The sequence below is a fragment of the Micropterus salmoides genome, unplaced genomic scaffold, assembly GCF_014851395.1.
Source record: "Micropterus salmoides isolate LMB-PRFRI ecotype aquatic unplaced genomic scaffold, ASM1485139v1 Ms_hic_scaffold_14, whole genome shotgun sequence".
NCBI classification, from domain to species: domain Eukaryota; kingdom Metazoa; phylum Chordata; class Actinopteri; order Centrarchiformes; family Centrarchidae; genus Micropterus; species Micropterus salmoides.
In genome coordinates this window covers 24,700,099-24,727,380 of record NW_024040485.1, presented here as the reverse complement: position 1 = coordinate 24,727,380, position 27,282 = coordinate 24,700,099, and the positions used below count along the sequence as shown (strand labels likewise).

The window sequence follows — 27,282 nt, the reverse complement described above, 5'->3', positions numbered from 1 at the left end:
TTACACCTAAATCCATAATCCTGCCCATCTACATCTTCTCTACACTGCAGGGAATGTCCTGGAGTTTAGGTGTGTCTGACCTAAATCATTATTTCAGAGGAGCACCAGTGAGTCATATAACAGTAATGAAAGATGAATACCTGGCAGCATGCGTCACCTTAAATAGAGGTCTGAACAACATTTTTTGCAAGAGGTACCTCTTGCAAAAAATGTATGCAGACACAAAATACCACACCTCACAGTCACTCCCTGAATTTCTGTTGTATAGCCTACTTTCTGTCACAAACAATGCACAATGTCTATGAAATATACATAGAGGAACTGAGAGGAGAGAAGTTGAAAAAAATCATAACATAGCCACATAAAGGGTAACAATACTACAGCCTCTAAAATGACCTTTGAGTTGAATAAACAACTCTGCCTGTTTCAACAAAACCTATTGTAGGCTACTGTATAACATTCCCATTATTATGCCCCCTCATAATATAAGTTTCTTTTGTTTTATTTGATAAAATAATAAATCAAATAATCCTACAGTCCAAATGAGTGCATATGTTCTTCTAACACGTTTATAATGGTGGCTATCTGTCTTCTGATAATGACCAGCTGGAGGTTTAAAAGGTATTTATTTACATCACAGGTTGTAACAGTACAGCATTAACACACCAGATAGGTTTATGTGGGCAGCAGTGACTGACAGAGCGTCTCCTGCCTCTGCGGGTGTCACGGTCTGCGTCAAGACAGTCAGCGGAGCCACAGAGACGAGTTATGTGAAGCGAGATGATTTATGCTCCCAACCACTTCCGGTTTCGTTGAACAGACGCGCTGGCGTTTAAGACTTCCATCCGTCCATCCATCGTCAACCGCTTATCCTGCGTACAGGGTCGCGGAGGGGCTGGAGCCAATCCCAGCTGACATCGGGCGAAAGGCAGGGTACACCCTGGACAGCTCGTCAGTCCATCGCAGGGCCACGTTTAAGACTTTCTACCGTAAAATGTTAGCTAGATATGTTTTAAGTTTAAAATGACCTCAATTTTTAAAGCTAGGGAGTATAAAATTGTTTTGGTGTAAACGAGGTTCAACAGATTTGAAACCGAACGTCTTTAGCTACGTTTAAAGAGAGCTTTGTCATGTGTTTGAATCAGTACAAAACAAAACAAAACAAAACGATGTTACTGTTTCATGATGTACCTGTAATGGCCTTTCCCTACATAAAGAACAGCATAATTGCAAGCTATCCTGATAGGTATACGCATGTGCGAGCTCCGAGGCGGCCCTAAGGGGGGTGCACTATCTTGCCGCTCACTGTCGTGTCTTTGGCAGCTCCCAGCCAGCCCTCTCATGTTCACAGTTGGTAGTACTGTGAAGCCTCACATAAACACAGAGGGACACACACAATGCTCAGCTGGCTGGACCGCGGACAAGACCCATAACTTCGTGTTAATTTCATTTTTCTGTTTTGTTATTATGCTGTATTTTACTTCCTGGTGAGTAACTGACAAAAAACAAATCGCCGTATCGCTCCCAAAAGGATTCTGTCAGTAATTACTGTGGTTTATATAGTTACCATATCGTATTTTATGTGTATCGCTTTGTATATTTATCTAGATTAAAGTAGCCTGTAATTCTGCGAAATTTGAGCTATTAGGCCTATTGTTAATTATACTCTTATTAATGGTATGCTTCATAAAGAACGAAACAGCCTAAAATGAGTAGCCTACTGTTTAAACAAACTTCCTACCACTCGGTGTCTGTGCGCTGTCCTGCTCTGAGGCAGCAGAGGAAGTTTGCTCTGGTTTAAATGTGCCTGCCAGTGTTTTTGCTGTAAAGAAAGCAGACGGGGAACAGTGTTGTCATCCAAGCTGACATGATCGCCGTGTGTCTCCGCAAAGGGGTGAAGAGGTCAGCTGCCTAATGACGGTTGTTCTGTCAAACAGGAAACGACTCCTGCACTCCTCCAATGAAAACCCGCTATGACATCCAGCATTCCTGGAGGGATTTAAAGTGTGTTTGACACAATAGTGTGAACTAGGCTATTCTGCGCCATAGTAGCGTTTTCCTCCAAATACTGTCCACAAAAATGCCCTGCAGCCTATTCTTATCTACTTTAGTACATTAATACAATATAGTCCCGTCCTGTTCCACAGACTCTGCTACTTTGATCCTTTTAATTATTTATGTGGTCTCAGTGGACTGTACAGTGAAGTATTTCCACTCTGTCGGATTTTAAATGTAATGGATGTGATACAATTGGGACAAGAAGCCACTGTAATAATACTGCAGTGCAGCATTAATTAGAAATAGTGCTTTTTTATTTTTGGGAATATTAAACAGCCATGCAGATGTTTTTTTAGCTGCCTATTATTCAGCAGGGGGCTCTACTGTGTAAACAGTGTAATGGCACAAGATGCTGTCTCTTGTTTCACCTCTTATTTGCTGATAGATCAAGGAAGTTGCTCACTGAGTGTGCACACACACACACACATACAGACACACACACAAGCAGCCTCACTGGATTTTAACTATTTCCTTACTGCAGACAATCAGAAGCTTCTTGTGGCCACAGAATGAGTATTAGTGCATATGAAAGTAGCCAGTGGTTTACAATTTCACAATGGTGTACTCTCTTTTAAAGAGGGCACACGCTGTACTGTTTTCAGTGTTTTCGTGTTAGGTTGAACGTTCCCTACCCTTCTCTCTGGGACTTTAGGGGAGGTCATTTGAAATCCTGGTCAGCTGCTTGTGTTACTGTCACTTATTGGACCACGATGGAGTTTAAAACATCTTGAGGTCAAACTGTTCTGATTGTTTGGCGCCAGAAAGAAAGAAATGAACATTGAGTTTGCAGACTTTAAAGAATAAGACCAGACAGATTTGACTGTTTTCCATCACCATTACACCGCAGCAGGAAAATCTAAACGAAACTAGAGCTGAAACCATAAGTTAATTAATCAATTCATCTATCGGTTGTTTTAAATTGATTGTTGGAAAAGAACGCACAAACTCTGATTCCAGCTTCCAAAATGATTTATTTCACATTAAACAGAATACCTTTGGGTTTTGGATTGCTGTTCGGACTAAACAAGACATTTAAACATGCGAAATTGGGCTTTAATGGACCATGGCAATTAATCAAGAAAATATTCATGTATATAAATCATTTGTTTCAGCCCTTAACCAAACAATAGCCGTGACACATGATATGCTAGTGACAGCTTTTCTTTACTAACACAATCTCTTTTACTCAGTTGCTTTGAACAACCCAGCTGCTTTTGTATCCCTGAAATTACTCATGTTTGGATTTCTTTTCCATGTTCACATCCAAAAATAGCAGCCACTTGAACCATTACACCAATCCCCCCCCAGTCCTTAGCACACAGGCATTGGGCGGTCCGTTTCCACGTATTATTCACAAAAAAACTTGAGGAATCATTGGAATGTTAATTACTCTGCAGGGAAAAGAAAAAAGAGCTCTTCTTTTAACTCTCTGAAGTGCTCAGCTGGTTGTAAGCAAAAGCAGGACTTCAGTTAGTATTTGTGCCCTCACAAAACATCAGTATGTTGGAGAATCACTATCTAAGATGTAATTAGCTTAAACAAACTCGTGCCCTGAAACCGGCTCGACCGGCAGAGTTGCAGCTCTCAACAGGAAGGAGCTCTCATTCCTCCAGCTGTCATTTTCAAAAGACATATTATTTGACTGTGTACTTTTGGTTTCTCAAGCAAAAGAGGAAACACATCAGGTTGAGAACGCTGAAACAAGTGCTGCTTTTTGGATAAAGTCACACAATGCATGACATGATCATGACTGACCTGTGCGTTTATTACCACAGTATAATACATAGTGAAACCAAGTTTTTCTTTGTGTTCATGCAGAATGTATATCAACCCCCACAGCCACAAAATGAGAGGCATCCTCAAGAGAAAGTTTGCAGAGGTAGATGACAACCCCTGCTACTCCTCCTCCTCTCCTCCGTCTTCCTCCCTCTCCTCCCCTGCCTCCTCAGAGTGGGAGTCCGATGGGGAGAGCAGCCCCTCTGACATCCAGGATTTCACACCTCACAGTCCTTCTTCACCTACCAGATTACCCAGTAAGTCTCCAAACCAACAACCAACGCTGAATTTTTTTTTCTCTCCCTCCTTCAAATAATGCAAACCTCTTCCTTATCTGACCGTTTTCCCTTAAGTGGTTCATAGGAGTGCCTCTTATCAGCCTGCAGCAGCACACGTATGAAAATACTAACCTTAGGGCCTTTCTAGATAATGCACTGCACTCGCCTCTGGGCTGTCGGTCTGGTTGGGTAGAAGATTATTTGCCTGAGCAATTGGATGTTGTGGAATCAATTTGAATAGCAAGGTCCCTTTGAACAACTCATATCAAATTGCCTTATTAAAATATCACAAAGCTGTACAAAAGGTTTGCAACGATAGCAAATTCTGGAGTTATTGTTGTACAGTCTAAAACCATATGTATTACAGTTTCAGGCTTGTTCTTTTGAGCCTGAACAAGTCACAATTGAATCATGATGCAAACAGTGCCCCGTTGTGGAGCTTTTTAGACAGACAGTGCAGCTGAGTTGAGCTTAGTCAGCTGGTCGCAGTTTGTTTACTGACTTTTGGAACTAGAGTTTAGCCACAGTGAGTGAAGATTAGATAATTTGTTGAAGCCAAACTGTAACCAAACAGCAACCTGATGGATATAGAAGTCTAAACTGGAAGAAAGAGTCCAAATATGTTCTGGTAAACCTCTCCTTAAAGAGTTAGGTCCTGTTTTACTTCTTTTGATCTGTCAACTGGTGCATTAGACCCTGTGCTTGTTATTTCCTCCTCACATGTATGTTAAACTATTGACCCAAGCCACTGCAGTGAAGCACCTGTAGTGTGACACCTAGTGGCCACTCAGTGAATTACAGAAAGCAAAGTCTATGTCAAAGTTCAGGGTGTGTGCTTATCAAGGAGCTTGTGTTTATTCTAGGAATTGTGGTGGAAGTTAAATTAGGACTAAAACAATCCCACAGGACGTCAGAGAAGGAGTTATCTTTGAGACTTCATGCACTTTCAGTGAGGAGAAGGACTAATTCTAGGAATCACTGTTTTACAACATTTAGAGCTAGTAGAAATTACCATGACCGTTATTATGTTTTCTGATAGTTGTGTTTTGGAGTTTTAGACCCATATATATAAAATATTTGAACCTAATGTTAGATTCCACCTGTTGCAATTAAGTTGAGCACTGACATTTGGCCTGGGAATATTTGGTTTTGTCAAAAACAGTGTCTTTTAATAAGCTCATTGTCATTAAGTTTTCCAAATAATCTTCCCTACTCCAGATTGTTTCTGCCTGAACACCATGTCTTGGTGACTCCTAACAGGTTAGGACTCCTGGTTAAGTAGGTTGATTAAATGCTTTTACTCCTGGTCAAAACATTTTTGACCACGTAGGACTGATTTTCTAGTTTGACTCTTGACAAAGACAAGCCTAGAATTGGACTGCTCTGACAGACTTGTTCATGTTTTCATAGTATACTGTGACACCCCTACTTGTTAAAGCACCAGGGGCTCACTGAAAAACTGGACCTGACAGTGCCTCACTTTTTCTGATGTTTCTCTTTTTCTAACACAACCAGTTCGGTCCACCCTGAAGAGGCCCAAGCTCGCAGGTGCAAAGAGCAACGTGCGCTTTGATCAAGTGACAGTGTTCAGTTTCCCACGCTGCCAGGGCTTCACCAGTGTGCCCAGCCATGGAGGTGCCACCCTGGGCATGACGCGGAGGCACAGCACCCTCCAAATATACACGGTGGAAGAGCATGCACTGGAGCAACGGCAAAGGCACAGAGAGAGGCTTAGAGAAAGACAGAGAGAAGAGCGGTTCAAGGCACTGAAACACAAAGTGAGTGCGCTTCTTTCTACATTAATTTGCATTGCTTGTTTATACAACAGTCCCCTTACTTTATCTGTTCTGCTGATTCCAGTTGCTCACTAGTGGGGCCATTAACCAGAGGGAAGCAGAGAGGCTCACTGTGGATCAAATCCAAGATGAAGACACTGACATCCACATCAGTGATGCTGAGCTGGAGGATGGAAGTTTCCTTCAGCCGTACTCCTCCAAACAGCGGCAGGCTCTCCTCCAGGCAACGGGGGTGAAGCGCATAGACAGGGAGGAGAAGAGGCAGCTCCACGCCCTGCGTCTCTCCCGGGAGGCCTGTGGATGTGACTGCCGAGGCTTTTGTGAGCCAGAGACCTGCGCATGCAGTCTGGCGGGAATCAAGTGCCAGGTACAACACAAAATAACATCAACATTTATCTTTGTGGATTGGGTGGATTTCATGTTTTATTATCGCATCTAAAATGTGAACAAACTTGAATGTAAATTGTAGTTTGAGCTGGTTAAGCATCTCTAATGAATCAGTTATAATGCATGTTGAAGGCATGTTTAGTAAAGAGAGTACAGTAAATTGTATCTTTGGTGCTTAGTGGTGGGCAATGTGAGATTATATAAATGTGTCTGTTGTACCATACAGTTACAGTGGCAGCTATCCCTTTAATTTACACAGGTGTATTTGACTAGTGGTTCCCAACCTTTTGTGTCTGACGTACCCCCACACCCTTCAAGTTCCAAACCATTTATTAGCCAACTATTTATCCATTATTTCTAGCAAATTATTTCAACCATTTAGCCATTTCTTTTTTCTTTTTTCTTTTTCATTTCAACAAACATTCTATCTTGTTATTTTATTCATTAACAATTTTGCAATTGACTCTTCAGAATATGTATACTGTAATTTAGGATTTTTTCTATATCACCCACACCAATGGGAGCTATAACTTTTCTTAGCACTAATCAAGAGTCTGTTTTTGAAGAGTACAAGAGTAAACACTGTAAACAAATCAAGGAATTTTATTATATATATATATATATATATATATATATATATATATATATATTACCTTTTAATTTACAAACCAAAAACACTTTTGCCTGCACTTGTTTCTTCAGATCCTGGTATCAATACTCTGTATTGTATCGTATTGTATCGTACTGTATTGTATTGTGTGAGTACCCACAGAACTGATTTTGTCTTCCTGCTTTCTTTTACACACAGGTGGACCGCTTGAACTTCCCATGTGGCTGCACTAAGGACAGCTGTGAAAACACTCAGGGGCGCATCGAGTTCAACTCCCGAGGTGTGCAGACTCATTACATCCACACCGCCATGAGACTCGAACTGGAGAAGCGACTGCAAGATGAAACACTGAGCCAAGAGGATCAGACAGGGTTCCAAGAGGACCTTCAAGAGTATGTGGACCAGGATGAGGCCCATCCAGTGCAGAGTGCACAGGACAAGAGCTGCCCATTTGGGTTCACCATGGAGGAAGATGACCTTCCTCTCACCATGCCCACCACTCCTTCCTTTCATTTCATCCCAGAGCGGTTGGTAGTGGAGGAGAACAGTTGCAGCAGCAACATGACCGAATCCTCTTGCTCCTCCTCCGACTCTGATGCAGGAGGATGTCTTAATGGGAGTCAGAATCTCCCTGAAGTTGATGGAGGGTTGTCGTGTGCTGTCAGCATCTGTGACTCTGACAATAATAACTACTCTACATGCAGCCAACTGCAGCGCAGCAGCAACACTTCCACTTACAGCACTCCTAATGACAGTAAGGGACAACTGACAGCCAATACATTCACAGACAATATAAACTGGACTTCACTGTCAGATTACCTTGATGAGAATGCAAACCAATCCAGAGACTTCTTTGACAATGACTCTCTTGAAGGCTTCCCCAACACTCCCTCCCCCACTGTGGACTATTGCTCTGGCAGATACGTGGACCTGAGTCTCTCCTCTGACTCTGACCTGGAGTTCTTTCACTGTGACTACACCTCTGGACCTCTGCACAGCTCTTTCAAACTACACAGACAACCAGACGCCGGTTGTCACCTCCAGCTGTATAGCTCTGTTAATTTGCCACAGTACGAGTCGAGCACCTACCTCCTGGAGTCTCTGATCGGCCTGACTGAACCGAGCCCAGAACAGGGTTATGCAGCCAGCAATACCAAGCTTTTATAGCTGAGTCCAGGCATTCTAGTGACATAACAAAACTGCGTAAGAGAATTTAATGTATAAAGCACTGCTTTTATGTATTTGTAAGAATATTTCAGTGTACAAAGATGATTGATAAAATATTTTTTCTATTGCTTAAAAATAATTTTGCCTTTGTTTCAGAGAAACCGCGCTTAAATAAATAATATATGTCTTGTTTTTTATTTTATTTCCTGAACCTATATAAAGATTTCTGACAAGTTATTTAATTTCTTGGATTTGACAGAGGGCATGTATTATTTTTTAAAGAAACACTCAGCTCTGATGCAAGAGTCTCATCATTGCTAATTGCAAATTTAAACACATAGCTGGGATGCCTGTCTACTTCTGAATTTTGGAGTAGTTGTTTTTTAAAGTAATATTTATTCCAGAGACCATAAAGGTCAAATTATTGTCCCAGATATCACCAAAAATATCCAAATTTTGCTGGCAGCTGGCCATGGTATAAGCAGGATAATCCACTTTGACGCATGCAGTAATGTAAAAAATAACTTTAATAATTTTCAATCCTGCAGGGTGTGAATTATTTTTAAATAACTGCCTGGCTAATTGTGGACTATCCTGGATATGCTCTACAGTATGTATAGAAAATTTCTGTATTGGAGTAATAAAATAAAACATTGTTATTTATTTATTCACTGATTTCAAATGTATTTATTTATTAAATTAGTGGTATTTTTATGTTCATTGCCAATACATGTGAAGAAACAAGACTGGGCAAACATGAAGTTACAGGATTATATATTTGGCTTGACATAATAGTGTAATGACTGTGGTTCATGATTCTTTAAGTGCAAACCTAAAAGTTTTTGTTTGGCTTCTGTCATCATACACTACAATTAATAACTGATTCAGGAAAATATCCACTATGTACCTCATTCCAATGTAGGGCTGAACTATTAATCGAAATCTTATCAGAATCACAATATGTAATATACATCTTTGTTTGGTACAGATGATCAAAATCCACACCATAATCAATTAAATATATTTTTCAATGAAAAATCAAATCACAATTGCAATATAGTCAAAGTTATTGCAATTAGATATTCTTGCAATATTGTTCAGCCCTAGTCCAATGGTTTGCAAACGTCATCGTTTTCATGGGAGACATTTTGACTATTCGTGGCAGGAAGAGCGCAGGTGTAACTAATTATCTTATATCAACTAACTAATAGTATTAATGAAGACTCAGTTCCATTAAGTGTCCCAGTGAGCCATTCAGCATTCACAATACCAAGACCCGAAAACATAAATTGAAATGGATTCATTATCAATGTTTTAATTTCACCTGTGTCATGTCAAAGTGTCTGCTGGTAAAAGTATATATTCTCCTATTGAACTTGCTTCAGAAAACATTATCACATGTTTAAGGTCTTTGCATCACCATTACATTGTTACATACTAAAATATAACAGTTAACCATATAGGTCATGTTAGGAGCAGAGGCCCATTAGGACAACTTTACAAATCAGCAGTGGTGAACAGCAACTAAGTACTCAAGTACAAATTAAAGGTGTTTGTACTTTACTTGAGTATTTTCTTTTCATGCCACTTTCTACTTCTGCTTCACCACATTTCAGAGGGGCAAATGTACTTTTTATTCCAGTAAATGTATCTGACAGCTTTACTTTACAAATTAAGATAGTTACACACAAAACATTAAGAGTTAAAAAATACAATAATTTGTTATAAATTATTAAACTACCCAACAGTTTATACAAGTAGCCTAGAGCTGAAAGGATTAGTTGATTAACCCGAAATTTAATCGTGTTCTGTTTGTCATGTCAGCAACCATAATAGTACTTTTGATACTTAAGTATTTTTTTAAAGTAAGTACTTTTAAACTTCAACTCAATTAGAAATTTAAATCGAAGACTTATACATTTAGTGGATTAAGATTTACAGTGTCTGTACTTTTACTCTGTACTTCGTCCACCGCTGATTATCAACGCTGTGACGTGAAGCGGCTCTGCTTCTAGCGCGTGCACTACGCGTATGAGCGTGCGCGTGTTTGGTACAAGCGATGTTCGATTGTTTTGGACTGCAGACAAGATGGCCGCGGACTGTCAACCGTAATAATTCTCACGTACTTTTGTTATTTTCTAATTGTGTTAGCTAATATTTAAGGTTCCCGGCAGAAATGGGTTTATCACAGAGTTCAGAAGTATCCGAAGGAGGAACGTATGGGTACCACGTGCACGGCGTAAGAAATGATTGAGCTTGTTGTGTTTAGTGCAGCTTATGAATGTTACTGCTAACATAGCTAATAGACCAGCAGGTAAAACCTGATGAGCTGGCACTGTTTAGTCTACCTGTTACTCTTAGTTGACACAATGTACAGGAAGTTTGATTTATTTATTTAAACACTTCGCTTGGATTCATGCTTGTAACTAAACTCAAATAAAGTGACTCCAAACATGTCGAGCTATTAATACGTTACATTATTATTTTTAATCAAAGTCGTTAAATACAAGATGAATCCATGCAGCTAATGCTTTGACTGATATAATGGTTTTAGGGCAAATTAAATAATTTTTACTAGCCTCCAATGGATCACGTTATTTCAGCCTTTTCATGTTGCAAAAGTTTAAGTGATTTTTGCAACATTCAATTGCGTTATTGCTGAAATGATCAACTGATAAATCGATCGGGAGCGATCAAACGAAAAGGCCAAACCCTTCAAAGTGCCAATTTAGTGGTTCAGGCTTATCAAAATAGGAAATTTGCTGCTTTTCTGTGTTTTATATCATTGTAAATTGAATATTTATGAAAGGTTGTTCAGAATAAAATAGCTGTTAATCCATAATAAAAAATCTCTAGTTGTAGCTATTTACTGTAGTGGTGGTGTTTGAAGGTGAAGCACCACATCAGTTATACAGTGCCTTGCGAAAGTATTCGGCCCCCTTGAACTTTGACCTTTTGCCACATTGCAGGCCTCAAAATTTATTGGATATTTCAAACTTTAACAAATAAAAAACTGAAAAATTGGGCGTGCAAAATTATTCAGTCCCCTTAAGTTAATACTTTGTAGCGCCACCTTTTGCTGCGATTACAGCTGTAAGTCGCTTGGGGTACGTCTATCAGTTTTGCACATTGAGAGACTGAAATTTTTGCCCATTCCTCCTTGCAAAACAGCTCGAGCTCAGTGAGGTTGGATGGAGAGCGTTTGTGAACAGCAGTTTTCAGTTCTTTCCACAGATTCTCGATTGGATTCAGGTCTGGACTTTGACTTGGCCCTTCTAACACCTGGATATGTTTATTTGTGAATTTTTTTTATTATTATTTTATTTATTTCATCTGACCAGAGCACCTTCTTCCACATGTTTGGTGTGTCTCCCAGGTGGCTTGTGGCAAACTTTAAACAAGACTTTTTATGGATATCTTTAAGAAATGGCTTTCTTCTTGCCACTCTTCCATAAAGGCCAGATTTGTGCAGTATACGACTGATTGTTGTCCTATGGACAGAGTCTGCAGTTTTATATCTTTATGTTTGAAGCCTGAAATGTGGCAAAAGGTCGAAAAGTTCAAGGGGGCCGAATACATTCGCAAGGCACTGTAAATATGCTTGTGTTGGTTTTCACAGGTGCAGCCGAGTTCCCCTGCAGAAAAGGCTGGACTGCAGCCCTTCTTTGACTTCATTCTCTCCCTAGACCACAAAAGACTTGTGAGTTTATCGATTGTCCTGTTGTAAGTAGTTACGTCAGTAATCATTACATTGCACTACAGGACTTTTTTTTACTCTTTCTATTACTGTTCCCCAGAATGAGGAAAATGACCTGCTGAAGGAGCTTTTGAAAGCCAACGTGGAGAAAGCAGTGAAGATGGAGGTGTATAGCACTAAAACCACAAGGCTTCGTGAGCTGGAAGTGGTGCCCAGTAACATGTGGGGAGGACAGGGCCTGCTAGGGGCCAGTGTTCGCTTCTGCAGCTACCAAGGTGCCTCTGAGAATGTCTGGCACGTTCTGGTGAGCTTCTCCATCAAGAGCTAGGAAAACTAAACTGATTGACCGAACGCTGATTTGAAAGTCTGCACTCATTACCACATTAAAGCGTCGATGTTCAGTTGCTAACTCCTTTTTGCCTCCTGTAGGATGTAGAAGCCAGTTCACCTGCTGCACTGGCAGGGCTTCAGCCACACAGTGACTACATCGTCGGGGCAGATCAAGTGTTGCAAGATGTAAGACTCATTTCCGTATAATGCTTTATTGCTAACATTTGGCTCTGACATATTTTGCTGAAAACTGTATCTCCTAACAAATCTTTGAAAGATGAGTTGTAGTTCATTCTGTATTGCTGATTTCCAGTCAGAGGACTTCTTCACCCTGATCGAGGCCCATGAAGGGAAACCCCTGAAGCTCCTGGTGTATAACATACAAACAGATGCCTGCAGAGAGGTGGTGGTCACGCCAAATGGGGCATGGGGCGGAGAGGGCAGGTACATGACAACACACAGATACATAAGCTATTCAGGGTGACTAACTGGAGAAAACCACTGAATTTCACCCGTAATAAGTTGTTGTAGGACTATATATTCTAGATAACATAACAGTTCTCCCAAAGAGCTACTATTTTGTTATTAGAAAAATAATGCCTGTGTCTAGCATCATTGGAGCTAAATGAAGCGAAAGGTGCACGCAGATCAGTTATTTTCTTTTCTATATCAGATTATACAGCATGATTTTATGCTATAAACTGTATGAATTGTTTAATAGTGGTGTTATAAATGGGGTTGAAGTATTTAAAAATGTTTGCTCTTAGTTTGGGTTGTGGCATTGGTTACGGCTACTTGCACCGAATCCCAGCACATCCTGACGTATCAACGGAGAAGCCTTCCACCCCTTTACCTGAGGAGGAACCCTCTCTGCATCTGCCTGCTCATGGATTCACTGAGGTGAATCTGAATGCACATTTACTACGTTTGTGCTGCAACTGATGATTAATTTTATCAGCTAATCTGTTGGTTACTTTTTCAAAGAAGTGATTCATTGTTTAGTCTGTAAAATGTTCTGTTTGTTTCTCCTTAATCTAACTGTTGGCTGCCTTCATATACTGTTACATGAGATCAAACTACTGGTAGTAGCAACTAGGAGGAGCTTATTGTGTTTGTTTTTCAGGCGCCTTTAATGGCACCTGCAAGCCAAAGTGAAGATGTGTTAGACCTGGTGCAGGTCACCCTCCAGGAAGCTCCTCTACCTCCACCCATCCAGAGAGTCATGGACCCTGGTCAGTTCAGATATGCTGTGGTTTTAGGGGATGACGACATGTGGCATGAGTGTTTTTCTTTGGCGTCTCACTGTTTGCGTAGAAATCTGATCAGCAGACGTCTTGTTTGTTTTTCCAGGTTTCTCTGACTCTGAAGTGGCAGCGATGAACCCTGACCCTGCAGAGTTGATGGACAGATTGGATCTGTCCATGTCGTCCATCGACATGACCAACACTTCACTGACAATGCACGAGGAGAAGGATGCGGACATCTCTGGTGTTGGTAAGTTAGAACAGCAGCAGTTCATGTCAGAGCTTTCATGTATTGACTTGACAAAAGGATTGTAGACTATGTTGTGTTTCTTTTCGTACAGAGGAGCTGGAGGACAGCGTGCTGCTTTCATCACCAGCAGAAATAAAGGCTGACCCACAAGAGCTGAGCTCCCAGGCAGCCATGGACCTCACTTCTGCTCTCGCTTCCGCTGACACTTTGTCAGATTCAAGCATCCCACCAGTTGAACCGTCTCACCTGGACACAGACCTAGCTGGCTCTCTGTGTGCATCTAGCGACAGCCCAAGCCCACCTATGGGTGCATTGTCTCTCCCTGAGTTCCTACAACCTCCTGCTGAAGACCCTCCCTGCTCATCGCCTGTTGATCTCCTCCAATCCTCTGCTGTTAATGAGTCGATGGCAGACGATTCTCCCGTTCAGGCCTCAGAGGATGCAGCACGGCCAGTGGAGGAGTCTGCCGAGCCTCTAGATGTGAGCAGGAGCCAACACTGCAGCCATGAGAGTGATGAGGAGAAAACAGATGAGCCGCCTCTTGAGTAAGCTTGCATTAAGCCATACATAAAGTACAAAAATGGGAAGTGAAGTTGACAATCAATGGGGCTTTTTAAAGAAACTACACAGGCAACACTGGACAGACCGAGGGAAAAGCTGTCTGATATGATATAGATATTTGTTATTGAGTCTTACACTACAGAAACCAGCTAGAGCATTAGTGTATAAGTAGAAAGACACTTAGAGAGGCACTGTAGGAACATCCTATTTGTTTTATATGTGAGAATATAAAGTTACTGCTCATTTGCACACCAGGAAGTTTGTAGTATGATCATGTTTCCTTTCTTGGTGCAAAATTAGATGATGGTGACGAGACCTTGCCTCTGCTACACTAATGTGTTGAATACTTAAACGCATACATTTACACACAGCTGCACCTTCCATGACACTATCAAAAGTTTTTGAAGCTACCGGACTGTTGCCGGTTCAGATGAGTTGTTACATTTGGTTTATTGTGGTGCAGTGTTACATCTGTTGTCGATGTGTTTAAAATAATGATTCCCATAATTCAGCTTTTAAAGATAGCTTCTAAGATTGTAAGGGGAACTTTACTACTTATAGTAGATCATGTATTGGATTTTAAAGTGAATTTTTTTGGGGTATTGTACTGTGTGAAACCGGTCAGTACATGTTTTTACACTAGATTTAATGGTCAATACGTTTTAGACACAGTCTTTGATTTGATTTATACAGCCATGCAGTCTGATGTATTTTTACTGCTTGTATCGCTACAATTATGTCCCCATATTTCATTTAACACTGTCCTTCCTTTGTAAATTATGTGATCTATGCAACAGTAGACAAGTACTGCCTATGACTTGACAGATAATGAGTACATTTAAATAGGTGACACATTTCATATACAGTATGTAAGAAGTATGGTAAGTGTTGAGTAGTTTTGTTTTTCTTGGGGGCTTCTTAATGTTTTTCACAGTCAATGCAGGTGCTAGTGTGTAAAATAAGGAAAAGTATTTTTGCAGATATTTTATCAATTAATTGTATCTTTTATTAGGAATGAGTGCAGAGTCTTTTGATGAATGCGAAATGGGTGAATCTTTGATGGTTAAACAATCATATCACTTGACTTTAAAAAAAAAAAAAAAAAAAATTGTCCCTTGTTTTTCTTATTTCACACTCATCAGCTGAACACATTACAACTCAAGAAACATCCATTTATAATCCCATAAATCTCATTGTTAAACCATTCCAATTTATTTCTTCGAATGCCTAAAATATACATATTTCACAAATTATTACAACAAGGGATATTGCAGTGTTATGGTCTAATTATGGTACCCATCATGTTTTTGGCCCATTAGAGCTCACTCGATGCGTCCCTACAATGGCATCTCACACACAGGCAAAATTAAATGCAGAGAATTTACAATGACGAGATCTGTTGTCATGGGACAATAAGTGGTAATACCCACTTCTCTCGGTGTCACCAAAACCATGAGAGAAGTGGGTATTACCATTTATTTCACTTCCCACAGTGGTTGAATATTCATATTCTCTTAGATGAGATTCCCCTTCAAGTTTCTTTGTTCTTCTATTGAACCTAAATGAAATATACATTAGAACAGCCCTCACTTCCGTTAAAGTCACTGCTCATGACCCAAGCAGAGTGAGTAAGCAACAGTTACTGTTAAAGATACATACCTTATATATAATTTCTTGGGTACTAAGATGACTTGGACCACAACTAACATTCTTTGAGTAAACTGCAATTTCTGGGTTGTAGTGAATACAAATAATGCAACTTTTAACATCCAAGTCAAATTACCTTGTAATGTGCTCTAGGGATTTTGAAAAAGAACTGTTGGTTTTAAGTAAACTGTACAACAACACAATAAAACTGCTGCAAAACCAAAAGAACAAAAAAAAAAAAAAAAAGTCACTTAAACCAGAAATGTTGTACATATATTTACAAAAATAAAAAGGACATTCAGTCCATTGAGATCAGCACAACTAAAAAGAAATGACGATGACAACTTCTTCTGTCGATGAGGTTCAAGCTCAATAATTACATGTCTAAACCAGGGTTACGTTAAAGTTGAGATGACAACAGAACAGCGAAGGATTGCTTTGAGGGACTGTGACACTACCCAGAGACGGGAGTGTTTGTTGAACAAGGACAGTTTCTGGAATGTACTAGAACAAACAAAAGGTCTACTACATCCATGTGCGTTTACGCACACGCTCACTCACAAACACCAACCCTAGCTTTTGTCGCTTCAAAATGAGAAAAGCTAATCGGAAGGAAAGAACAAACATAGCAGTCAAAGTAAAGATGTAAGAAAAAATTAAATAAATGAAGGAACCGGTGATCGCTGGAGTCCATTCTTCAAACTGTAAAACAAACAAAAAAAACAAAAAACACAGACCTCTTATGTCCCAGGTGTCTCTTGGCTGCTCAGGCCTGTTCTGTTCAGTTCCCTAAGATACACCACGAACCACGTCCTCACAAATTTTACCGGATTCTCATTAATACTGCGACTCTTGACCACAGAATGGGGTTTAGGGTACTACATGTCAGAGGTGGGTGGTGATTGGCAAATGACAAAGAGTTCTTGTTTTAAAAACTACAGCTTTCACGTGGACTTCTGCCTATAGTGAAGTGTCAAGTCCCCTCCGCTCTTCCAGATAAAATGTTTAACTGTTCGCAGGTCCATGTTGGGATCTAGAACCTGGTAGAAAGATAAAAATGTAAAAAGTGAATACAATGACTGAGGACGCACAAGATTTACTCACGTCAAAATGTACAAGAAAAGGCAGCGTGCCCACCTGGTCTTGACACATTAGTTCAATCTTCTCCTCGGCTAGCATGGCCATGTCCTCCTCCTTCTCCTGCTCCCCGGGCTTATCGTTGGCTGAGGAGCTGGTGGTCTGCGACTCGTTGTCCAGGTTGATGATTTTCTCATAAACGTGCTCCATCACCTTCCTCACCTGGAGCATGTCACTGGCCGAAAGACGGTCCCTGCAGAACACACAGCAAGTTAAAATCAGCTCTCAATAGGCAGGTGGGCTGCAGATCTGCAGCATCCAGGTCTAGATGTACTGGTTTTCTGTTCACTGCATTACGTACCTAAAAGGAAAATACAATTTAGAGTAGACAGGAGACTTACTTCTTTAGAGTTTTTGCACCAGAGGAAGAATGGGGCTGGAGGTAGAACGGGATTTTGTTGAACTTGGGCATATTTTTCTGGAATATAAGAGACAGGATAATACATTTAACTCAAATAAAAAAATAATAATAATGGCAGGAGCAAACTGTAAACTGCACATGCTGAAACATTTCCTTCTGGTAAAAACACAGCGACAAGCGCTGCATTCACATGCATCTCGGATTTCCCGAGGTCGTTCTTCCGACTTCGGTGTGTTCATGAGCGTTAAGTTGTGGAAACAACATTGATGTTTTTGTAAGGCGTCCAGGTGACGGGTTACGTATGTGATGCTGCTATCCAAGCACGCTGACAGTTTGTACTGCATTACCTGACTTGTAATCAGGTTTAATGCTGATAAATAACTAATCAAGTTCACTCCACATGGACAGCCACTGACAACCAAATACCATAGGCTATTACAAATGACATGCGAGCAAATAATTTAAATGCACTTTGTATTAATAAAAAGCATTTACTTTCACCCGCCATGTTTCTGCTTAATATGACGTCAACTCAGCAAGCTGTGTACCAAAGTTTGAGTTGTTAATCTGACTTGAGGGGTTATTCAAGCGAATTTCCCCAATAGGGAACTCATTTTTCTGATTATTACTACACCACTTGAATGCAGAGATATCTTTTCATGTTCTGGACAAGCACAGGTGTGAATACAATGAATGATGTCTGAATTCCATTTAGCAGCTCCAGTTTCAGGGTCTTGGTATTATACATGCTGGCTCACTGCCATGGCTTACTAGGACACTTGAATAGAGCAGAACCCTCGCCAATTAGTTATTAGTAACACCTGCGCTTTTCTTTCTAATGATAAGTCAAAATGTCTGCCAGTACAGGGGCCTATATGCTTCTTCAGAAACTACATGTATTGCCTTCCCACACTGGAAAAAATAAATAAATCCAACTTCCTCAATAGTTAAAAACATCTTTAAGAGAATGACAAATGTTTGTTGGCTTCTCTGAATGAAAGAGCTTTTGGATACACACATACTGATTTACATGCAGCGCACACACACACACATCCACGCAGACACAAACACTCAAATGAGCCTTTTAATTTATGGTCTATTTAATCATTATGACTCTGTTTGATATAATGTGAAAACATTGTACTCACATCTACAGTTATATCAATAACCCACTGTGGAACTGTCTCATTCAACAGCATGGACTCAGTCTCTCCACCTGAATCTCTACATAGCAACCTGCAACACACAACACAGGACATCAAAAGCAATGCAAATACAAATGACAAATATAAACTGATGACACAAAATGACTTTACAAAGCCCACTGCAGCTTTCTGAATTTAGATTTAACCGGCGTTGATGTGTGGTAGCGAAAGATTACCTAAAGAGAGTTCTGCCTCCCGCCTCCCCAAAGATGACCGGCGTGTGTGGTGGCACTTGGAAATATCCATTTCCTTTCTGGCCCCTGTTCTCCTGCTCTCCGTTCACTGTGGGCACAAGAACGTAATGCTCCTGTAAGACCAACTGAATGACACCCGCCGCTCACTAACAGCAGGAAACGATGTCAAGTGTGCAGCCAGCGTCCAAGTGGATTAATGAACACACACGGCTCACTGACGTTCGCAGAGCATCACTACTGAGGTTTGGGTTGATTATAGAGCTGAAACAATTAATCCATTAAATCGATTACTAAAATGCTAAAATGATGCTTCGTTTAATCCATTTAACTACGTAGCACACAGTTTCGCACGGACATTTATTACTGTCGCACATCGCGCTTACGCTGTGTGAACATGACGTGATTATAATGGCGCGGTTTGCAAAGTGGAAGAAGACAGATAAAATAGCGAGGGACGAAGAAGTATGGGATTATTTCAAGCTAAAAGAAAACAACTCTGTAATGTCACAGTCCGTCCACCGTAAAACGAAACTTGTGTTGCTCACCGCAACAGCACAACGGCATCTGATCAGAAAGCACCCAGTGTTCTGTCAGCGGACCACAGACAAGGTAACAGTAACTTTAGCATTTAACTGAAATCATGACTGATTGTTGAGTTGAAAGCTAGCAAAAGTAAGCCGTACACCCGTGCATTTGTTGTTCTCCTGGTTGGGCCGTAACAGTCATGAGTTAACTGGGTGTCGGGGAGCTACACCTCAGAATAACTTGTATAGCACTTGGGTGATGTTTGTGTTGGTACAGCAGTTGTCTGGTTGGTCTGTTGATCTGATGTTTGCTGTATGACTATGAATTTATGAAAGGACTGATAGATGATAGATATTTATTAAAGTACAGAGCTGACCCCCATTACGGGGGTGGGGGGCTGCAGCCCTAGTTGTTTACGTTTCGTACTGATTTGGCAGTAGATGCAAAGTCCACCAGCTCCTTACCGTGGTTCACCTCGTTCTCTTCCTCATCCATGGGGTTGGTGCGAGTTCTGGGCCAGAACTCCAGCAGAGCCTGGAGTAGCAGTCCACCCAGGTTCACTGCAGAGGTGAAAAATAAAAATAGCAGTGGTGCAATATAAAGTTCTATTTAACCTTTTACCATTCCTTTAAAAATTTGCCTATAACGCCAATTCAAGGCATTCCCAAAGTAAACTGAATACAGTTCAGTAAATGCATGGTTTGGGGCTATAATGAAATATTAGGCACGTCTGCTAGCTAATATGAAATGATGTAGCAGCAGTCCCTGGGTATTTATTGATAGAATTATCTGGAATAAATGTTTTTACTGGATTGGATCGTCTGGATGTACCCAGAAGACCATTTTCGTTGGAATATAATCGATCGGTGGATAATTATGAGGCTTCATAGGTGCTGCTGTGATTGTATCTTGAAACAGTTTGCACTGGTCGAATCACAAGAATTTTAGCTTTCCAACGGTGTATCATATCACTATGAACTTAGCAGTTTTGTGCAATACTGAAACTTGCCACCAGGTCCTGACAGCGTGTGGGGCAGAGGAACACTAAGAGGTTTACAGTTATTTGTATATAAAATGTGATACGGTCAGATATCTTACACTTTGGGTCGGATCCATCAGAGCTTGAAAATCCAGCGTCCTTTGCAGACACCCAGGCAGCAAAGCAGTCGCTCTCATCCAATGTGATAGTGAGCATCTATTTTAAAAAAAATAAAAAAAGCCGCACAACTATGAGACTACTAACAGAGTTGGAAAAAGTCAGCTGCTGAAGTAGATGACAAGCTTGCGTAGAAGCAGGTTTGTGACTCACCCCAGTTTTCAGATCAACAGAGAACCAATTTGGCACATAGACCATCTTAAAGCGCTTTTTAATCTCTTCATCAAACTCCACTTTCCCCAAGTCTTCACCCTTGCAAGCCTGAAGGTAAAACGTACATAAAAGTCAATTCAACCTACAGGTACCACCAGGAGTGACTTCTCACCAGACTCAGCTGTGATTAATCTCAAGGGCAGTAGCTCATTAGGGCTGGTGAGCACCAAATAACTGAGACAGTCCTCCTTTAACTTGGCTGTGGTGTCATTTGCTAAAATATAATTTTAACTACCGGAATCATTAAAGTTAGGACAAAAGAAAAACAGATGCAGTCTCACCTCTAACACGGGCACAAATATCATAACTACCGAGTGGTGTTTACCTTCAGGACATCCCAGAAAGCCACATTGTTGTTGGTATCTTTGGTGAGTATGTGTCTCTTGTCATTCAGAATGTGGCACTGTATGATACTGGCACCTCCTGCAAACAACACAGAATTTGACTTACTAAAATGTCAGGGAGAAGGATATGGGGAACACTGTAGTTTCAGATCAAGAAAACACAAGTTTACCCTTGATGACTTGTTCTGGCTGAGTGCACAGTGGTGTCAGAGGGGTAGTGCAGTCATTGTCATACTCCCCTGATGACCTGAAGTTATGCATTCCCTTTAAAGACTGCAGACACATACACAGAAAAATAATCATTAAGAGATTATCCTGGATTTTAATCATTGCTTCTTTGCAGCAATAGCTGTAATTAATGTAATGCAATTATCTTTTGTGTACCCCCCCTCCTCCACCCATCACAAAGCTGGTTTAAAATTTCTACAAAAATGACAGGAGGATTACTGAATCGCATTAGGCGTGGCCACATGCACAAGTATCTCTCCACACTTCCAGAGTCATTGTGTTGACAGGTGTCACACATGCTTACCCATTTATTTACAGATGACTTGGTGGTGGAGACCCAGATTGCTGGAGGTGGGTCAGCAGATCTGTCCAGTTCCATCTGAGCAAAAGAGACGGCAAAAGGCTGAGTGACTCCCAATGGTTAGCTATGAGTAGAGGAATGACTGGGGAGAATATGGGCTGACAACATCTGTTTTTTAAACTTCTATGTATTTTTAATAAATACAATATAGTACAACCTCTCTTAAAATAAACACTATCACTGCTATTGAAGAACAAAAAAGAAAAGCCTTAAAAGAAATCCAATCCAAATCATGCAGGTGACAATGTCTGTACAGTGACATGCTTCTGAGATTTTGTAAGCAAAGGGAATATGTATAATATGCAAGCAAAAGAAAAAACAATCTCAGGTAAAATGAGAGATAGTTAAATACAAACTGCCACATCCATCTACACTGTAAGCAGACACCACTTGAAAGCAATGGTCAGCATACAGGTAAGACCCATACTGCTCAATTATAACTCAAATATAAACTTTTCAAATGAAAAAATGAAAAATCCCACAAAGATTATTTTCGTAGGGCTTACTTTGAGCACTGGAGCCTTCTCCTCACATATGAGCACACGGATGTCTGGGTTACGGAGGTCAGTGCAGTAGATCTTTTTGTCTCTGCCTCCGGAATAGACATGTGTAAAGGCCTCATTGACCTGCAGGGCCCAAACCCCTTCATCATGTACCCGGTAGGTGGCGATACACCTCTGCTGGCCAAGTGACCACAAGCGAATGGTCCCGTCTGAACTGCCCGACAGGCACTGTGGAGAAGGACAGGAGGTTTAGGTTTTTAAATTCTGTTTGACAGCTGCCATGGCTGTATATTTTAGAAACCCTAAATCACCTGAGTCCCATCTCGATTCAGCAGCAACGACTTGACGTTGTCTGTGTGACCTTTAAGCTTCATCAGTTTTGCACATGTTCGAGGATCCCACACTCTGAGAACCTGAAGACAAGAGAAAAAAGGGGGACACATTACATTTACATGAATACTAGACCAGACCACTGTGACTAAGTAAAGTAACAATTGTAAAGTAATGTCCACACAGATGTGTGGTAGCCTACTGGGAAAACATCTTATGAATGTTTCAACGGAAAGGATGCAAAAATGGAGAAAGTTGTGCATGTCATTTTCTACACATCAAAAGCGTAAAACATCCAAAACATTTCCCCCAACAAGCTATAACACTTGCACCAATCATGTATAGAAATACAAACTGATCTTTCTGGTGCACATATAGAATCCAAACACCATGCAGAAATCAAATTAGGACAAAAACGTGCCGCAATAATTAAAGAGATTTTAACGTAATTTACTGTGTATCTGTCATTGGAGTACATTCTCAAGCTAGCTTCATGCTAAAAATGTACTACATAGCCAAGATAAGATGTTAACATGACTGGTGAAGTTATTGTTGTCTTAATGTGCGTATGTGTGACACTGATGGAAACCAAAACCTTTTCTGTGGACCCAGATACAATGACCGTGCCCATCTGGTTCATAGCCAGACTGTAGATAGAGTCCTTGTTCCCACTGAGTGACGAGGCTGTTGGAGACAAACTATAGTGAGCCCAGAGGCACAGAATCTCTCTCAGACAACAATCAAACAGTACTTATGGGACAGAAATGGGCACACAGAAACAAACAATACTTACTGGTGACAGTGTTGTTGGAAGCAGTAAGTGCTGTTAGTGTATTCACATCCCACAGAAAGATCTGCCGGTCCAGACCTGCTGACGCCACAAGCTCCTTGTCCTTAGCGTAGGCCAGAGCTTTCACGTAGTCCTTGTGTGTTCGTAACGTTGACATACAGAATCCCTTATGAGCGTTCCATACTTTGACTGTTGTGTCTGATGAGGCAGATATCACTGAAAAAGGAAGAAAGGGTATCAGACCGATCCGTCAGCCAGAACACTAGAATAAAACAGCAGCTTTAGAAGATAAACAATGTGTAACCCCTAAATTAAATAGAGGTCAAACTCACATGTTTTTCCATTGCAACAGAGAACTATGTCATTAACCCAGTCTGTATGATGCTCCATCGAGGCAATGTATGGGTCCTGCTACAATGACAGAACAGAAATTAAGAAAAATGCACTGTTGAGAATAAGAAGAATGGATGCATGTGACAGAACAGCTGCAGGGTGTAATATTTTAATATAGATTAAGATTCTAAGAAGCTCTACTTTGTGCTGATAGACACTCCATATCCGGATGATAGAGTCCCTTCCAGCAGTGAAGAGCCGGTTCAGCGCAGGGTCTAGTTGGAGTGCATTCACCCCGTTTCGATTGTACTTCTCCACCTCATCTCTAATGACATAGGACACCTGAAACACAAAAGAGGAGAGTGAACACTGAGACTCCGAGATACTCACTTCCTTGTGCATACCTCGAAGCCTCAACACGCTAATTGTTGAAGTTCAATGCACCTGCGGTGTAAGGCCAGAAACGTGTAGCTTAGCTAAATGACACATATACGGAGGGAATTCCCGATATATTCCCATTAACAATGGACGAATTCGGTACTTATAACGTAACTTGATTTAGTCGCATTGACTAGTTGCAGATTGCACGACAGAACCACCTAGACACGATCGTTTTTTCCAGCAATTAGACCGAGCCCAGATCCTGTCTAACGTTAGCTACCGTTAACGCTGCAAAAGCATAAAAATACTGCTAAGACAGCACATGAATCATTTGTGCTAATTGACGACTTTGGTAGTTATGTTATACAATATTCAACACGTACTTATATGACAATATTTTACAAAAATATATAATTATTTAGACGCCAGCGTTGGCAGAAGAAGCTAACATCTAGCTAACGTAAGATAAGCTAGCTAGGTTAGCCGGCTTGAGTTTCACTTGTAACAGCAACGCTGCCTTTTGCCGGCGGATTTTGCTGCCAGTCAAGAATCAGTGAAGCACATTTTTAAGCCGATGACACTAACATTGCTGTTGTCAGACACTTAACATTAATTCAACTACCTGTACTTTTCTCCGCCCAGCAGCATTTTGCCTGTGATGCGTGGCCATCTTGCATGTTGACAGTCAATTCTTGTGACGCTATATCCGGGAAATAAAAAGAAAACATGAGCCCCTGAGCTTTATGGGTAATGTGGTTTAACGCTGTCTTTTAGTTTCCCTGTAGGAATGACTTTTTCCCAGAGGATTATTATTAAGAGGACATTAAGGTAATTTATTTATCATTACACAACAAAGTAAAAGTTTTTGTGCCCTTCATTCTACACACATAGAACTTAACAGATAATTAAATGATTTTCCTTTCCTTTCTGCTGCTGTCAGACTTTTCAATCAGCCCTGCTCCCAGTAGACTACATGGACAAAATGCTGTGTTAAATGTGCCCCTGAAAAGCTGAGTCAGACACAGACAGGCAGGTCTTTAATCATTTAAAGAATGATTCTGAATATATTAGAACATCTTTTCTCATATGGTCTCCTTTTATAACTTAATAAATACACAACATGGATGTGCAATAGGCTACGCCTGTTGACCCAGGGTTCAACTGTGACAATATCTTGTGCCTCATTGTAGTGTTCTGTGCCAAAACAGAAATATTACATCATATTGTAACCGGGGCTGTATCCAGGGTTTTATAAATACTGAGGTCATGTGTCAAAATCAAGTATTAATATTATATGTTTCAACATGAAAGTCTAAGCCTCTTTATACTGCCAGGAATGAGATAAATATAGCTTATGTTGTTGAAGAAATAGAGTTTCATTCTGGGTTTAAAATTTTTAGAATCAGCCTAAATTGTGTACATTTTTAATTATACTGTAAATCCCAAGGCTGCTAAAACCCCGAACTTACAACCTACACTGGGCATGGCCGCAGTCTCTCATTGGCCACAAGAGGGCGCAATAAAAAGCTAACACTGTTGGCGTGGGCTTCACCCCATGGTAATCCAAAACCCTCAATCCAAACACACACTAAAATTGCTGACAGCTTGTGTTAAACCACGTCCTTAGGGTTCATTCAAGCGCAACAGGTTTAGATTCCAAATGGACTTCATTGATTAATTCTTCTCTGTAGCTGACACAGTAGAATCAGCATGCTTTAACGTTAGGCTATGCCACACGGTCGCATGTGTCTTTACTGCAATATTAAGTAAAATGTGGTGTAAATGCGACATTATACTCCAAACAAGTTCACACACTTTAATAAAACAACTGTATAATTGTCGTTCATACCCGCAACCCACAACTTACGGTTATGCTATGTGAAATGCTTACAACATAAAAACTGGGTAAATTAAAGCAGCCTATTTTCAGCCCGGTTCAGCTTAAAATCCAGATATTTTATATCAGCCTATAACTGAAAAGAAGGATGGACAAACCAAGTCCATGTTTCCCCTTCACTGTGTCCTTTGTACTGAAGCTTATGTTTATTGCGACTTGCTGATGTGGGAAAAGCGCCAGCTCTCTTACTATAATTAGTGTTAATATTTGAGTGTGACATGGGGCGGCTATAGGAGCGGTAATCCTCTGTGGTCCAGCAGCATCCTCCCTCCCTCACGCTCTTGCTCAAGGGCGAATCGACAGTGCTATGCGGAAGGAATCCGACGGAAGGAAAGAGGACAACCTGCACGTTGCACCTGTGGCCGGTTTCAAAATGTCCAACATAAGGTGATAAGACGACTGGTGTTTGTCAAAAAGTCAGTTTTGACCGCTCCACCTTGGATTCTGAGTGATAAGACGGACTTTTCTGTCCTGCTGGATTAGAGTATTGGTCCATCATGAAGAATAAGCCTTGAAAAGAAGACATGGATTTTGCACGGAGAGTTTGGCTGTTCCTTCTTCTGAAACCTGCAGAACTCAACTCTGGAAATGATGCTGTGAATCTCAGAGTTTCATATGTAAGTATTGCCCTGTAATGATTTCTGGAAGATTGACCATGGGTTAACTATGTGATGGCCACACAGACAAGAAAGGTTAATTACTTCTCAAAGAGTAATTGCACTACATTATATCTTAACTGTCTTTAACTTTCTCTCAGTTTTCACTTTAATTGAGAACTTCTCCATGCAGTAAAAAAGGCAACAAATGATTATTCTGGTTTAAAAGTTAATCTGTCATTTAAAACAATACAAACATGGCATGTGCTAATAAAACATGTTTAAGGACTCATATAGCAGAAAGTGCATTATGCAAAATATTCACTGAATGTTTTATTTTTTTGAAAATGCAGCAGTGAGCATTAAAGGCTTACACTTACTAAAGTATTCACTTTCATGATCTCTCACTGTGGCAAAATCTCTACATACCAAACAGGGATGACATGCATTTCTAGTGCAAAACATATAGTTTTCCATGGCTCCTTTAACTTGTGACACAGGCAGCGGTCACACATTTGAGATCAGTTCCTCACTTTTGGTGACATCTGAAACCTTCATCTTGTCTAACGTAACTGATGTGTTTAAGATGTGTTTGGAGTGGAAGTCAAATAAGCATGAGCATAGATATGAAAAAGCAGAGCTCACAAGAATACATTTTCATCAATTCATCATTGTAGTTATGGAATTTCACCACTGCCTCATTTTGTAGATCTATACCTTACCTAACCTATGTAGTTAATCTATCTGATGCAATTACATTGAAAGGTTTTTTGCAGAAGTAGGTCATCAGTTCAGTCTACTGTAGGATCACAGTATAACTCTGAAAGAGCACAGACACGTAACATGGCCCACTGAAGTCTGACTTCTCTGGTGGCACTTTGTTCATGTTACAAGTAATCAGATTTGTCTTTGTCCTTGTTCTTGTTT

At 40.5% G+C, this 27,282-nt stretch overlaps 4 protein-coding genes across 6 annotated transcripts in view; 3 read left to right on the top strand and 1 right to left on the bottom strand.

Annotated features, from left to right (window-relative positions):
* The first annotated feature begins 1,335 nt into the window (after positions 1-1,335).
* On the top strand, positions 1,336-8,743 carry LOC119902475 (cysteine/serine-rich nuclear protein 1-like). Of its 2 annotated transcripts, none has more exons than XM_038718689.1 (5): positions 1,336-1,487; positions 3,877-4,091; positions 5,628-5,890; positions 5,973-6,275; positions 7,104-8,743. In XM_038718689.1, the coding sequence occupies exons 2-5, from the start codon at positions 3,878-3,880 to the stop codon at positions 8,070-8,072; spliced, it is 1,749 nt and encodes a 582-aa protein (XP_038574617.1). In that variant the 5' UTR covers positions 1,336-1,487; position 3,877; the 3' UTR covers positions 8,073-8,743. The 2 variants fall into 2 exon arrangements, with proteins under 2 accessions (XP_038574617.1, XP_038574615.1); XM_038718687.1 differs by having other exon boundaries at positions 1,356-1,487; positions 3,898-4,091.
* A 1,396-nt stretch (positions 8,744-10,139) lies between these two features.
* On the top strand, positions 10,140-15,039 carry gorasp1a (golgi reassembly stacking protein 1a). Its single transcript, XM_038718686.1, has 9 exons — positions 10,140-10,311; positions 11,692-11,772; positions 11,870-12,073; positions 12,199-12,285; positions 12,413-12,543; positions 12,867-12,999; positions 13,223-13,331; positions 13,450-13,593; positions 13,685-15,039. Exons 1-9 carry the CDS (start codon positions 10,249-10,251, stop codon positions 14,140-14,142), a joined length of 1,410 nt encoding a protein of 469 aa, XP_038574614.1. The 5' UTR covers positions 10,140-10,248; the 3' UTR covers positions 14,143-15,039.
* Positions 15,040-15,342: 303 nt separating this feature from the next.
* LOC119902472 (WD repeat-containing protein 48) lies at positions 15,343-24,557 on the bottom strand. 2 transcript variants are annotated; one of them, XM_038718684.1, is made up of 18 exons: positions 24,485-24,557; positions 23,683-23,823; positions 23,481-23,559; positions 23,152-23,364; positions 22,954-23,042; positions 22,340-22,441; positions 22,032-22,256; positions 21,469-21,543; positions 21,107-21,209; positions 20,918-21,015; positions 20,533-20,640; positions 20,322-20,418; positions 19,688-19,783; positions 18,681-18,786; positions 18,448-18,535; positions 17,280-17,356; positions 16,939-17,131; positions 15,343-16,841 (listed from the first exon to the last, which is right to left on the bottom strand). In XM_038718684.1, exons 1-18 carry the CDS (start codon positions 24,530-24,532, stop codon positions 16,746-16,748), a joined length of 2,034 nt encoding a protein of 677 aa, XP_038574612.1. In that variant the 5' UTR covers positions 24,533-24,557; the 3' UTR covers positions 15,343-16,745. The 2 variants fall into 2 exon arrangements, with proteins under 2 accessions (XP_038574612.1, XP_038574613.1); XM_038718685.1 differs by having other exon boundaries at positions 23,481-23,556.
* Positions 24,558-25,815: 1,258 nt separating this feature from the next.
* Positions 25,816-27,282, top strand: part of LOC119902471 (sodium channel protein type 4 subunit alpha B-like) — a 43,370-nt gene continuing 41,903 nt past the window's right edge. Inside the window, exon 1 of the mRNA XM_038718683.1 lies at positions 25,816-26,376. The gene's annotated coding sequence lies outside the window, so the exon portion shown is untranslated. The remainder of the gene's footprint in view (positions 26,377-27,282) is intronic.

Bases quoted from the DNA above. Each gene is read 5' to 3' on its own strand.
- LOC119902475 (XM_038718689.1), top strand. From the start codon at position 3,878: ATGTATATCAACCCCCACAGCCACAAAATGAGAGGCATCCTCAAGAGA. The intron at 4,092-5,627 runs GTAAGTCTCCAA...TAACACAACCAG, and splicing joins TTCACCTACCAGATTACCCA to TTCGGTCCACCCTGAAGAGG. The intron at 6,276-7,103 runs GTACAACACAAA...TTTTACACACAG, and splicing joins TGGCGGGAATCAAGTGCCAG to GTGGACCGCTTGAACTTCCC.
- gorasp1a (XM_038718686.1), top strand. From the start codon at position 10,249: ATGGGTTTATCACAGAGTTCAGAAGTATCCGAAGGAGGAACGTATGGG. The intron at 11,773-11,869 runs GTGAGTTTATCG...ACTGTTCCCCAG, and splicing joins CCCTAGACCACAAAAGACTT to AATGAGGAAAATGACCTGCT. The intron at 12,544-12,866 runs GTACATGACAAC...GTTTGCTCTTAG, and splicing joins GCATGGGGCGGAGAGGGCAG to TTTGGGTTGTGGCATTGGTT.
- LOC119902472 (XM_038718684.1), bottom strand. From the start codon at position 24,532: ATGGCCACGCATCACAGGCAAAATGCTGCTGGGCGGAGAAAAGTACAG. The intron at 21,016-21,106 runs GTAAACTTGTGT...TGTTGTTTGCAG, and splicing joins GCCAGAACAAGTCATCAAGG to GAGGTGCCAGTATCATACAG. The intron at 18,787-19,687 runs GTAAGGAGCTGG...TTGTGCCCACAG, and splicing joins AGAGAACGAGGTGAACCACG to TGAACGGAGAGCAGGAGAAC.